The following is a 14,704-nucleotide window of genomic DNA, read 5'->3' on the forward strand; positions in this document are numbered from 1 at the left end:
GAAGAGTTAACACTCCCCCATCAATGTGAGGTCTTTGAGGTGATGGCACGCACAGGTTGACTGATTTCAGGTAGGAACAGTGAAGAAGGTCTGTAGGCCTAATTGAATGTGTTTAAGAGCATGGAATAAAATAAAAGAGTGCCTGTATGGAACCAAACCTGAGAAGCTCATCCCCCCACCACTCCCTCTGATTCCTGAAGAATAAAGAGTGGGTGATTGTGTTTTTATTTTTTATTATGTTGCTATTCAAAAAAAACAAAACAAAAAACATCCAGTAGTGCATCAGATTATAATAGCTCAAGATACTTTCTCATTATATGGTCATCATCAGAAACCCATGGCAAAATACAGCCAGAGAAATAATAGGAATAGTTTATTAGACAGTTACACTTCTTATCAGTCTTGTTCACTGGGCAAATACTGGGTACTTCTAGCCCTGTAATTATTTAATAACTGTTGCAGTAATGTAACTAGATTGTAGTGGACTTGGGTGGATCTAAAGTTCTCTGCTTCCATCACTCTGCCATGCTAACATTTTACTTCTCAGAGAAGCAGCAGGAAGTGGTTACCAGTGATCCAAAGATGAAGGGTACCACAGGTTTAAAGAATGGACATTTTTTTGTTCAAAAACCTGAGATACATTTTCCTGATTTATTTTTGTAATATTATCACTTGCATATATAGTATAAAAATGACTTTAACAAAAATAATTTTAAAAGAGTTCTGTAAATTATTTCACAACTGAATACCTCAAGGTAGAACACAAATTTTGCGTGTGCTTAATATGTATTTCTCTGAGGCTTTGCATGACCTAACATTTGCAAAAATAAGAAATTGTAAAAAATTATTCACATTTTAACTGTTTGGATGTTTTTGTTCTGCACAGTTGCTCTGCAGAACTTCTATCACTCTGCTTTCATCTTATCAGGTCCAAAGCATTCCTGCCGCACTGCCACATGCAAAAGAGGATTAAGAGGGGTCAATAACTACTAATGAGGAAGAAGGGGAAGAAATTTCAAATTATAACTCCCAAACATTTATATTTCAAGCATGTATACATACGTGTATACACACACTTTGAAACATTAGTTGTCAAAGGAAAATTAATTATTGGAGACAAAAGATTTAGGAATCTAAATCAGTATCCTGATTTTTCAAAAGTACTGAGCACACAGCAGCCTTCACTGAAGTCACACTCAGGGTTGAGAGTGGAGTAGAGTGACACATTCATGAGACCTGTGTTGCTAAACAAACAGGCTGCTGCATTTTGTATGAGCTAGGGTTTTCTAGTTCCTAAATGTGGTATGTTGTTTTGTTCCTAGATGTGGTGAGTTCCAATAATAATGGTTGGAAATCACATACACATGGCTCACCCTGGCCATATCAAAGTCTAATAGAATTGGTGCCATTTTTTTTGGCAGGCCTTCTCTGGGTTTGCAGAGGAATAGCTATTTGAAATTTAGTAAACAATTTCGTTGATGATGCAGCACAAGGAACATAGCCCAGCTCATGCTCTCTTGGCTGTGTCAGCTGTGCAGTGCTAGCAGGAACAAAAAGCAGTTAAAACTTGCTTGTCACTAAAGTCAGCAGCTATGACAGTGAATACAATGCGGGACAGATCTGCTGAGTAAGAAGATGCCTTTTTTACATCGTAACTTTTGAGAATAGAACTGCTCTAAACAAGCAAAACTCCCATTGAAAACAATAGGGCCCACATTTTTCAAAAGTCTGTGTTCACTTCTGAGCATGCACAGATCCTGATTTGTGTGTTTTTGTACTTGTGTGTGTACAAAGCAGGGACTGGACATATGTGTGCCTTGGAATTTGCAGGCATACAAACTGGGAATGTGTTAAAGTATGTGCATCAATGGCACCAATTAGGAGGGGTTGGGGTGCGTGTGCCAACCCTACCCACCAAGATTTTAGCACTTGCTCAAAGTTCCAAAGGTTCTGGAGTGGGGGGCATGTCCTGACCACTTTTAAGCAGAGGTCCCATTCTAAATCAGTATGGCTGCTACCGGAGTGTTGTTCCGACTGTGTGGTGGCAATGGCACCGAAATTTGACAGATGGAGGAGCAGCTGGGCCAAATGTGAGTGAGAGGTGTTGCAGACTGGCACATGGGGTTGCAACATCACTCAAATTTGGCCTGCCTGCCCCTTCATCCAGATGAAGGGTGGCTGGGCTAAATGATGGTATGACCTGATACAGGGGTAGTCTAGTCCTGTACTGCAGAGCACAGGGGAATCCTCTGAGAAAGCACCGGCTGGCAGCACCTGCTGATGCAGTGTCTAGGTAAGAGATAAGGGAGACTTCCTGGCCACGGGAAACCCAGTGTCCCTATGGGGGTTGGTGGGGGAAGACAGGGGTCCAGAATTCTTTCTGCCCATGGCAAAGAAATGTCTGAACTGGTGCCACCAGTGTGCATACTGTGATTTATCATGCACTCTTTTACAAATTTTGTACTGAGGGTTTAGCCTGAGCAAAGAATTCAGATCATATGCATGGATAGAAATTACAAGTCAAGAGGAATTAAAAACCTCCAGTGATAAATACATATAACTTTATAACACCTTTTATACAAACTGCCAGTCAAGTACAGCCATGGTAACAAGATTCCCAAATTATATATTCAGATTGCACTTAAACAAGCCACAGAGTCCCATTCACATATCAACCACAAGCTTAATTCTGCCCCACATATCAACCACAAGCTTAATTCTGCCCCAAGCTTAATTCTGCCTTAATTCTTCTGGAGACAACAAATGGGGAAAACTCATACCTGAAAGGGAAAAATAATTCTGTTACATTAAATGGTCATCAGACAGTAGTTTTGATACTACCCTTGGAATTAGGCTATCATAAACTTCCTTCTACTTGCACTCTATTGCAGACTCCCTTTCCAGTACTCACTCAAAATACACTCTGTCACCATGCACGTGGGAAACACAATTTTTAAAATGAACACATGACATTCGTTTCTCTGTCAAGAGATAGCAATTCACTAGTACATCTATACTTATGCAGCATATATAGCATATTGCATGCCCAACTAGTATGGATATAAATAGCACTGTGGAGAGTGAGGGACTGCTTACACAAGTACAGTAGGGTAGGTTCACGTCTACACGTCTGAACCTAATGGTAAATACCCTGTGCATCTATCTACACAGCCAAGCAGTACCTCCCACACTTATATAGCTATTTTTAGCAGTGCAGTGTCCTGCTACTTGCTGCCAGAGTCTTTCCCCACTGACTCCCCACTGCTGGAGCCTGTTACTACAAGCATAGATGCAGCGTGCCTTTCACTGCAGCATGTAGCTACACATAGCCTACATATCACTGCAAGTGTAGATAAGGTGTAGAATGCTCATCAGGGCTCCCAACCTCCTTGTGGCCACTGGCTGAGCATTGCGAGGCACATCCCTGCACATTCATGAGTCTCAGTAGGCTCTTTGGGGCCTCGTGCACCTACCCCCATGCCCAGAAGGCTCATTATCCCTACCCCCAGCCCTGAGATTTAGGAGGGTCCTCCAACAGCCTCCTTAGGCTCCTGAGCCCCCAAATGATCAGAATAGTCTTAGCCTCTGAGGTACTAAAATAGACTTCTCAGGCCCCACTCTGATCATCCAAAATAGACTTGGGTGGGGCAAACAAGCCCTGGAATGCTTGTGGGGATGGGATGCTCCTCAATGAGCTACCTAAGGCACAGAAGCAATATTGGGCCCCCAGTAAACCTAAAGTTTGTGTGTGTGGGGGAGGTCAGGATGGCCCCTGATGAGCCTCCTGAAGTGTGTGTTTGTGTGGGTTCCTCAATGATCCTAAGGCTTGTAGGGCTTTATTGGTTGCCTCTGATGCATCTCCAAAGGTTCTGGGGGTTCCCAGTGAAACTCGTAAGGTTATAGGAGGGTATGGAGGTGGCCACAAAGGAGTCTAGTGCTCATGGAGTCTGTGTGTGACAGTATGAGGGTGCAGCAGCAAAAAGCATCCTCAGGCTAGGGCATGAAGTGGGGGCAAGTGCATCTTCTATGGTTTGCTAGGCATTCCTCCCTCCTGCTTGCTTTAGGAAAGGGGGACTGGGTGAGATCTGGAGGCATTGTCCTCTTCCTGGATCTCCTGAAGGTCCCAGCCTCCTGCAAAGCTTAGGGGGCTCAGCAGGTTTGTCACACCCTCCCATCCCCACAAACCTTCTGGTGGAAAATAATCCTTTTCCCATGGACAGGCCTTGTTGGCAATTGGTTCCATTTTGACATCTATCTATGAAACGAAAAGGCTTGGAGACTTACTGTTTTGTTTTGTTTTTAATGAAGGCTTGATCTCCAGCAGCTATATCATGCCCTGTACTAAGTTTGCCAGGCCCAATTACCCTCAGAGACATTCCAAATTCAAAGTTAATAACATGGAAAATTGCACTTTTATTAGCTCATCTGTAGACCTGGGCACCACCACTTTGCTAGGAGAGTCCAGTAAACTAGATTTTATCTCTTTCCTTTCTCTTCCTCACTTCCACCCCTCCTTAAACTGTGGCAATAATAAAAACATCTTTGGTTCTGATGAGTACCTACATTTTTAGTGTGTCATAATGCAGGAACCCCATATCTGATTGTCTTCAAGTTTTTCAGAAAAAATTGTACTTTAGCCCTAGGTCTAACCTACTAGTTTTGAGAATATGATATGACATTTTTATGGATTTTAAAAGGGAGGGAATAACACTAGGTTTATAATAGTTCTTATGTAGTGTTTTTCATCTGATCTCAAAGTGTTTTATAAAGGTAGGAAGCATCATTATCCCCGTTTTATGAGTAATGCACTCAGTTGAAACCTAAACTGTGGAGTGGCTACTGCCACCCAGAAAGCCAGATTCGATGTCAAGATAACATGGTTCAAACTGGTTTTAAAACGGTTGTTCATAGTGTTTCCTTTCCTTTGCCTGCTTGATAATGATGAGAACCTCAAAGCTCTGAAGGTTAATCGCATTATTAAGGAAAAATGACAGTAACACGGAATGAGGTAAAACTTGTTTCCTCATTTGTTTTTAAACAAGCCCCTCAAACAACTGTTTAGGACCAACGTGCTCTCTCTCCACTGGGGCAAGCTGTGTGCAAATGAAGAAGGGAGAATTCAGATCAGGGTGAGTGAGGTTTCCCCCCTCTAGTTTTTGAAACGTACACATGGTAATAAAAAAAAAAATCCATCATCACTCGAAGGGGAGAGACTTTAAAGGCTGCCTTCAAAACTAATCCGGAGATGAGGGAGAGGGAGAGACATGGGGTCAGGTCTGGCTCTGACGGCCTGGAGATTTACAGCTTGAAACCCCTGGGGGAGCGGGGGACGGGCAGGAAAGATAGAGCCTGCGCTCGCGCCTCGCCTTCCCCACAAAAGCAGCCCGCGGGGGCCCTGGCATCACCCACCGCCCCAGGGCTAAGGTGCCCCTGGCAGGAGAGGAGTCTGCGCAGGTTCCTCGGCTGGCCGCTGACTGCAGCAGGCACGCGAGCCACTAGCCCTGACCGCAGCCGCCAGGGCAACTTGCAAGCCTGGCTCCAGGTGCATTGTCCACCCCCAGAGAGCCCCAGTGTCCCGCCCCCGTCTTCCCTCAGGGTCCCTCTTTCCCCTCCTCCCCGCGGCCCTGCCCCTCGCCCAGCTCCCAGGCCAATGGAGACTAGATGCAGAAAGTAGAGCCGGGACAGCCGCGCACTCAGGGAGGCTCTGTCCATCCCCTTTCTCCTCCCCTTGTCCATTGATCAGGGGCGCGCTCTCTCCCCTTGCACTGTGTCCGTGCGCCGGGGCTCGGCCACAGGGAAAGAGTCCGCGGGAGTGGGAATCCGCGGCGGAGGCGCGGCTCCGGCTCAGAGCGGGGAGAGGCGAGGACGCTGGGGGCGCGCGGCGGGAGCATGCCAGGCAGAGCCCACTAAATGGCGCCGGTTCCCCATCGGATGCTGCTCTGGGCGCTGATCGTCCCCATCCCAGGTGAGTCCAGGCGGGGGCGGGCTGCTTCGGCCGCAAACTTTGCAGCGCTTGCCCGGCCCCTGCATCTCCGCGGCGGGCGGGGAGCCAGCGCCGCCCTCGGGGACCTGCCCGCCTGGCGCGGAGCCTGGGCAGCCCCCGGGCGTCGGTGCCGACAGCTGGGGGGCACCGGTCCCCGCTTCTCTTTCCCCGGCCGGCCGCTGCCCTTAATGGCCGCGCTGCTGCTGTCCAGCCTCCCCCGCTCCCGTCCATTGTCCCCGGTGGCCGCCGGCCGGGAGCCCGCCTGCACGCCCGGGGTTCCTCTTCGGCCACGAGCCCGAGGGCGACGGGGCGGCTGCTGCACGGACCTTCCGCAGCCCGGGCATCCCGCGTGGGCAGCGCTCCCAGGGAGCTGGCGGGGGGTGGTGGCTGCTCTCCCCGGCCCCATCCATTGTCCCCTCTCCGGCCCTGTGCTGGGCGAGGGGGAGCGACGGGGAGGGGGACTGGGGGCTGCTACTGTCCAGTGCTCCCGGGGCAAGGGCGGGTATCCCGTGTGGGGGAGGAGGCTTTCTCCGGCCCGGCTCTCTGTGCAGCCAGGAGAACGGGGGCTGGGGCTGCGGCCGCACGTGGTTTTATTTATATTGTTCCAGCGGGGGCAGTGCCGGAGCCCGGCTCTGCCCCGCTTCCAGCCAGCCGCCGGGAAAGTTACAGAGCCGCGGGGGGGGGGGGCGAGCCTGGGTAGCTGCCGTTTGCTCCCGTGTAGCCAGTTACCTGCAGCGTGAAGAGGGGCCCAGGCCCGAGAGGGGCAGCGGGTGGGGGATGATTTTCAGCAGGCAAACGGAGTGGTGGGAGATGCTTTTGGGGAAGGCTGGGAGTGAATTGGGGAAGATACTATGCCAGGGGAAGCCGCCGCCAATTGAATCCTTGCACTGGCTGGCATTTTCATTCACTGCATCTGGGTTAGAGACCGTCCTGCACCTTCTTTTTTAATTGCCAGTGTCTGGCTTTCACTTTCCCGGCTCAGATCTTTGTTAGCATGAGAAAGGGATCAAAGGCGGACCCGTGATTGGAGTCACAACAGGAGAGGAGGGTGCAGGCGTAATCTGCATAGCCCGGGAGCTGCTATGAAAGGGAGCAGGCAGGAGCTCTCAGATGTGTGCGGATCCTGGGCAAATTGCATGATTGGAGGGTTCCTGGACGTTTATTGATCAGGACCCGAGAAATCTATTGCCAAGGAGTTTCTGTCCTAATCAAGAGCTGCCCATTCAGTGAGCCCCCCCCCCATCTCTCTGCAGAGAGAACATATTTTTTTTATAAAGCCCCTCGCCTTTATCAGTGGAGGGGAAGCGGGATGGGTGTACGGGGACTCTTCGCTACTCATCAACTTTATCTCGATTTAGGCGTGTGTTGGGGGCGGGAGTAAGGCTGGGAAAACCTGGTTTCCTCTGCGAAGCGGTTCTTCTAACGAAATGTGTATTGGTTAATTAAACCTCCCCCACCCCCATTAGACAGTAAGCGATCAATTAGTCACGCGTTTCTGGAACAGTTGGCCATACACACAAGTTGAAATAAAGGTTTGCTAATTCCTGCCTTTCCTCCCCCGCTGGGTACCAGTGGCAAGAATTACCAACTCTGGAAAATTGCATTGTTTGTATTCTAAATACCTCTGCTGAACTGCAGAAGTGAAGCAAATTGGTCAGGTTTTCTGGCAGAGTTGACATTTTGCCGCCTCCAAAACACAAGACTCCAACCCCCCGAATTTGTCACAAAAGATAAAAGTTTCTCCCACGGAAATAGGTGCAGAGGGGCCAGACACTTCTGAGGACATAGGAAAGAACCCTCTAGCTCCCAAAGACAGGGTTTTGCTAATGATTTCTTGTAAAATTAGAGTTTTATGACTTACCCTGTTCAAGATCTTTTTGACAAGCTTGTAAAATTAGCAAACAGTTTGTGCTCCCTGATTCCCCTGAAGATGATACTAATACTTTACCAGCAAAAGCTCCACATCTGTATGAGGATTATTTTATTACTCTGTTTGCAAAAGCATCAGATCTTTTTGCCTAGATTGGTGGGAATCAGGGAAAGGAGAGAGATGGAGAAAAGTTTGTTTGAATATTCAGATTCCAATTTTTTGTGCTGAATCTTGGTTATGATAACATAAATATTTAAAACTCTAATCCTGCTTTCTCATACATTTGAACAAGGAAGCAAATATTTGTGTAGTTATTTGGGGCCTGATCCTTTTGCTTCCCCAGAACACAGAGATTTTACTTCAGTGGGAGTAGCACCTGGTATTCGCAGGGCACAGATATAATTATCACACCAGTACAATTGTGATATGCTTTGCAAGACTGCTTTATGATGCTTGCATACCTGTACTTACAGACAAAAATGGTTTTATTTCTCTCAGGAGTATGGTGCTTTAGTGAGCTGTTTTTTGTAAAAGAGCCACAGGATATAACCGTCACAAGGAAGGACCCAGTGGTTTTAGATTGCCAGGCACATGGCGAAGTTCCCATTACGATCACATGGCTGAAAAATGGAGCAAAAGTTTCTGAAAATGAACGGATCTACACGTTATCCAATGGCTCTTTATACATCAGTGAGGTGGAAGGAAAAAGAGGAGAACCATCTGATGAAGGATTTTACCAGTGTTTAGCACTGAACAAATATGGGGCCATTCTCAGTCAAAAAGGTCACCTTACACTAGCAAGTAAGTTCTAGCACTTGAATCTCTTGTTTATCACAGTTACATGTAGTTACCAATTTATTAACCTGTTTCCATATTTGTGGCTTCACTACCTTTAAGACAGCACAACCCTGTATTGTTCTATGTACAAGACAGGTTAAACAAATATTACCAAAAATAAAACAAATGGATTTAATTTCTGTTAAAACCTTTGTTATTTATAATGTGTGTGAGATTATGGGCCAGATCCTTCCCTGTAACTCCACAGAAGCCATTGGAATGACACCAGGAGTTAATTTGACCCACTATTTGTGGCATTCCCTTTGGTAAAATACACTGGTAATATAAAGTTATCATGTTCTGTTTCAAACCGTTTTTAAGAATTGTTTTACAAACACTACAGTTGTAACATTAGAATTGTTGCCTACAAGTAAGTGAAATGATAAATTTGTAAGACAGGCTTTCAATTGTTGACCAGTTCTTAAGATATCGCAAGACAGAGGAGAACCTTAATGTGTGTAAGGTGGTTTTCTAGGGTCTGAGGAGCCCTGAGGGTTGAACTCTTGAGGTGAGGCCACACTCAGACACACTCTTATAGCCAGGGAGAACTGAACTGGGTTCCTTCTGGAATTGGTTGATGCTACTATTTAACTGAACCAGAGGTCACTGTTGAGTACTGCTAGTAACTACTACTAGGGTCAGATTATTGAATGTATTTAAGCTAGGCATCCATCTGCCTCTTTAGATTCCTAAATATCCTTAAAATTCTGCCCCTGAATGTGCTGTCTTTGCAGACTAGGAACTGAACTCCGGTCTTCTGCATGACAATAAAGAGGTCTGCCACTAAGTTATCTGATTCCTTCCACATAATGTGTGTGTGTGTGTGTGTGATTTATATACTATAATCATATAAGTTATATGTACTTTCTGCTATGCTGTGTCTTTGGGAACAAAAGAAACAGCATACCAGAAAGTACATATAAACTTGTATGATTATAGTCAAGCCTCTGGTTTTCTCTGTGAAGATAGTCTTAATTTCTCCAGCAGGGTCTTCCTCTACTCATTTCCACCATGACTTCTGTGGCAGCTTAAAATAAATTCAGAACTGTGCGGTGCTACCTAATTTGAAGCTAATTAATACAATCAGTGCAGTACTCCTAGATTAATGTTATTAATTTTAATACTTTTTTTCAGAAAATTAAGCTTTCAGTTTATTTATACACCCACAATTTCACTGTGCTCTAGGATTTGATATCATTGGTTTTTAGAAGGTGTCAGGAGGAGAAGTGAAGGTTTGTGTTAGTTTAATCAGGCCTTTAGGTATTGAAGTGATGATTTTTTGGGTGTGGGGGGTATTTGACACTGGGGAAGGCATCATCTTGAGAGGGACTGAACTCTAGTTCTCTACTCTTGAAAGCAACATCTGTTGTTAGAATCCTAGAATCTCAGGGTTGGAAGGGACCTCAGGAGGTCATCTAGTCCAACCCCCTGCTCAAAGCAGGACCAATTCCCAATTTTTGCCCCAAATCCCTAAATGGCCCCCTCAAGGATTGAACTCACAACCCTGGGTTTAGCAGGCCAATGTTCAAACCACTGAGCTATCCCTCCACCCCCACTTCTAACTTCCATTTAAATAAAAAACTGATGGATAAGATATTAGGTGGATATTTCTGATAGAATGGTCAGAAGTGAAATAGTGACCGAGTTGAAACTTAAATTTGATTTTAGCATTTTTATGCATCATTGAGATGAATTGAGACAGTTTGTCTCTCTTAGAGTCATTGTTTCAGGCAGTGTATTGGCAGACTCAGGAAGACAGTGTTGCATTGGTTCACATCTGGAAGTTTTTGTTTTCTTAACAACCAGAGGGAGCAAGACTTAACTTTAAAAAAGCTTAGATTCATCAGGAGGTGATGGATCCTGTGTCTAGACCTGTAGACTTTCAGAAAATCCAGGGCATTGTTTAATACAGGGCACTTCCAGAAGAGTGGTGTGGCATCATGCACCCTGAAAGATATTAGTATAAGACTCCTGGAGTTTCTTGTTGGAGTCTGTATTAAGAGAGTATTTAACTTTAGTATTAAATCCAGATGAAACATTACTTCTTCAAAAGGTAATTTTGTTTGTGATAAATCTTTATTCAAGACTTTAACAAGTGAAAAGTTGTGACTAACTGATTTGAGTTGTGGAATGGCATTCTTGTTTTACTGGTTGTGCTTTCCTCTTTTCTTTTTACTAAAAAAAATTAAGATTCTTCCCTTGGAAAAAACGTGTTTTGTCTATTTTGTTTAAAGCTGTCCTATTCATTGACAAAACTGGAAGAGATACTGGATTTCTAGATGAATGTTTTTTAAAAAGGCAAGTGGGTACAGTGATTGTAATAGGTGTTAGCTGCATATAGATGATTATTTTAAATAATAGCTAAACATGATGTAATCTTGTGTTGAAATGTGTTCCTTGTCATAGTGCAGTCTTACTACTTGAAATGTCAGTCTGTTATTAGCCCATGAAATAAGGTGATAACTGATATTGTTATATTTTGAAACCCATATAATATGGATGCAAAACTGTTTTAAAGCCCCCTTTTCATAAGGATTCTATCTACTAACAGGATCTGAATGAACTGCCCGCATTCTGAACTTATGAAAATAAAGTTTTGTGGGGTGTGTAGTTTTTCAAATCATTGTATTTCAGAGCAGTTGTCAGTTGCTGTAAAAGCAAATGACTTTATCTTGTGATCAAGGTAAAGAAGGAACTATATATATTAAACAGGTGGAGAATAGGCATTAAATGGGCATTCTTTCTTTGGAGGAAAAAAAAGAAAATGCTGTCTTAGCTACTGGTAGCAGCAGGGTGCAAGGATGTTCTTTTACTTTGCATTGTCATAGCTTTCACCAGCAAGCTTATCTTTTGCTTCAGAAGTGTAATACTTCGTGTTGCATTTGGAAACCTAAAACTTTAATCTGTCCAAGAGTTTAAGATCTGAACACACAAGGAGATCAGGTCTTGGTTTCTAAAGTTAGGAACTGGAAGCTGAAGGTTGCACTCTAGGCAAGAATTCCATTATTCATGTGCAAATTAAGAATTCACAGGGTTAAAAGGTTAGAAACTGGCCAGGATGAGGTTTACCCTTGTGATAAAGAGCAGATGACCCTCATTCATTGGCCAAAGCTTTCATGTAGCTCCTCTGCAAAGTTAGTGATTGCCATGAATTGTTCTTGAGGAATGCAGAAATTCAAATGTGAGCAGGCCTTTCCTTAAGTGTCACTATGGAGCCTTATCTCATGAGCACATCAGAGCAGGTCTGCAGGGACAAGGTTCCTCCCTAGAGGCCCCAAGGCTTTGCTTTCCTGTTGTTCATCCATGCACAAAAGAATTTGACTAATTTAGTTTTTTCCAGAAGATCCCCCTACTCTTTTTTTTTTTTTAAAGGATACTCTTGAGTTAAGATATCAGTTAGGTAAAAATAAATATTATTTTTGGTTGATGTTTGTAGTTACTTCCAGTTTAGGGTAATTGAAGTGTGGGGGAAGGGGAGAAGGAGATTCCTTCTGCAGCATAATTCTTTGTGAGGTGCCATGTGTGAGGAAAATGCTAATACCTGAAGATTTAAATAGTTTATTCAAAGTTCAGCCCATCCCTGCTATTTCTAGCAGGATTCCCACTGCCAAAATACCAAAGCAGTATTATATGGATAACTTCTCAAAGTTTTTTTTTTGGTACCGCGACAACCAGTCAAAAGTAACACAAACCTAGACTTTGTAAACTTGAAATGCTAAAATGGGAATAAAATTTCACAGTGCAGAGTTGTATGAACTGTCTGAAAATACATCTGTTGCAACAAAGTTAGTCGTGAGATAACATGGCATTAGGAAAAAGTGGAGGAGGAGGATTGTGTTCTGAAGTCAGTAAAGCTGGCTGTTAAGTAGTGATTGGGCAGGATGCTAATTGTTTATTTCCTTTCCACAAAAGGTGGAAATTGAAGTCTTAAGATGGATGGAGGGGGCACATACAGCTGCCTGGAACATTCTGAGATAACCCCTTTTTCTCAGCTTGTAGGCTTCAGCTGAATTGATCTTAAACGCCCGATTTTAAATCAAACGGAAACAAACGTAATTTTTCCACAGTTAACATGCTTGTTTCTATGTTACATGAGAATGAAAGGTTACACAAGCGGTAGGTTGACTGAATATTAAACATGTCTTAACACTATGATTTAATTCCTGTGAGCACAACAGTAATCTCATGTTGACTTGCAGCTCATGAGCTGCAGATCCTTTTGAACTTATCAGGCTAAACTTTGCATCAGTGACATAAATTTAAAATTTTGATTGACCACTACAAACAGTGAGGTGCCTGTAACCTCTTATTTACTTCTAGTCACATTACAGTGGGATTAGGTAATGCTGTTTGCCAGTGTTTTTAATGCAACCTTTTGCTTTCAGTTTTTAAATATTTTGACTACTTAAAAGAGCAGTGAGCTGAATGTTGATGAATGTGTATCCACACTGAAAACATTTCCCCTGTTATAAAAACAAAATTTATACGTGGATTTAGAAAATACTTTTATAAAGGCATTTACAGCAATCCAATGTTATTTCATTTTGTATATCACTTTACTTTCAAACTACCTTCAAAACGTTATTAATATCATACATATACTAGTAACAAGTGATGAGGTACAAGTATAGAAGAAAAGAGATGGTTTTCAACTGAGGTTGTTATAACTGCAGATGGCAGGAGCTCTAGAAGAGAACACTCCTGTAATAAGAGTAGTATGAAGGTACTAATTCTGAAACATTTAGGATTACAGACTGGCTGAATGCTTTTTTCTTTTTAATTCCACGGTTGCAGACATATTGGTTAGTAGGTTTTCTCAGCATGCATCTCTAGGAGAATACACCTTGCTAGAAACAAAAGTGGGTGGTCAGCCCTTGAGATAGTCTGATTTTGATATTTGTGGAGGGAGAAGGAACTAGAGTTGTCCCAGTGTTTTGCCTCCTGCAAGTGAATTTGGTCACGTGGCACTGGTAAATAATTACAAAGGAGTTTGTTCCTAATAAAAGTTCCTGGATCAGTGTTAGACAAATGAGAAACCGATACTGACACTTTCCCGCCCGGCTTCACTGTACAGCTTCATTCTGGAACCTTCCCCAGCCACCTTTCAAAGCTTTTTCCCCCCCTGCAACCATTTAAAAGAAATAGTACACCCATTCTTTCAAGTTGCGATATCAGACCAGCACTAATTAGCCTTGTGCACTAGGAAACTTCTTACCCCTTTTTCAGCAATGATTTAGCTGCACTGGTCTTACGAACCACATATGCTCTAGTGTGAACTGAATGCTGGGGGTTTTGCCAGTGTCCTTGCCAAAAACAGGCAAGGCAATGCCTATTTTAGATGCACTCTTACAGTGTCTTTTTCTTCTGCATCCCTATTGGAGAAGCATGGGTGGTATAGTTGTGTGCATAACTGTCGTCCAAGCAGTTGACCTGGGTTCATTTCCTGGCCAATGCAGTAGTATATCTCCTTTGGAGAAATATGGTTTTGGTGAGTTTTCACAACAGTTGAATTTTAATTTTGTGTTAAAATGCCTCAGTTTGGCATTTCTGGCTGACCTTGCTCTCCTTTTCAGCTAGTAAATTCAAGGCTATGTTGTTATGTATTATACATGTAAGGTGATAAAAGTAGTAAATAGTTTTACAGGCTCCTTTTTAAAGGAGCACTCACTTTTATTGGCAGCTTGCCTAGAAGCTAATAAAATCTTCATGTACCTGAGAAATGTAGCCCAGTACCACTCTTTCCTTGTGCAGTTGCTCAGAGCTATGACTCTGTCACTTGCATAAGTTCCATGTGTGACCGTTGCTCTAAACTGCAAGACTTTTTATTGCAAAGCAATGCACTGAAGCAAGGGATGGTGCTCTACTTACAAGTCTTCCTTTGCTTCTTGTAGGAATTGTTGAAAGGGTATTCAGCATGGCTCCCTTTTGTCAGCCAGCTCTGATTATTCTAAAGAAAAGGGTCTCTGAGCAGTTGTTTGCCTAGATACTTGTTGTCACATCTTCACAATTTAACA

At 43.7% G+C, this 14,704-nt stretch overlaps 1 protein-coding gene across 1 annotated transcript in view; it reads left to right on the forward strand.

Moving 5' to 3' along the window:
* Window positions 1-5,910: 5,910 nt before the first annotated feature.
* The window catches only part of PRTG (protogenin), a 112,595-nt gene continuing 103,801 nt past the window's right edge, over window positions 5,911-14,704 (forward strand). The window contains exons 1-2 of the mRNA XM_073361472.2: window positions 5,911-5,965; window positions 8,352-8,654. Coding sequence (XP_073217573.1) covers window positions 5,911-5,965; window positions 8,352-8,654 — 358 coding nt within the window. The remainder of the gene's footprint in view (window positions 5,966-8,351; window positions 8,655-14,704) is intronic.

This window comes from Lepidochelys kempii, chromosome 10, assembly GCF_965140285.1.
Source record: "Lepidochelys kempii isolate rLepKem1 chromosome 10, rLepKem1.hap1, whole genome shotgun sequence".
NCBI classification, from domain to species: Eukaryota; Metazoa; Chordata; order Testudines; family Cheloniidae; genus Lepidochelys; species Lepidochelys kempii.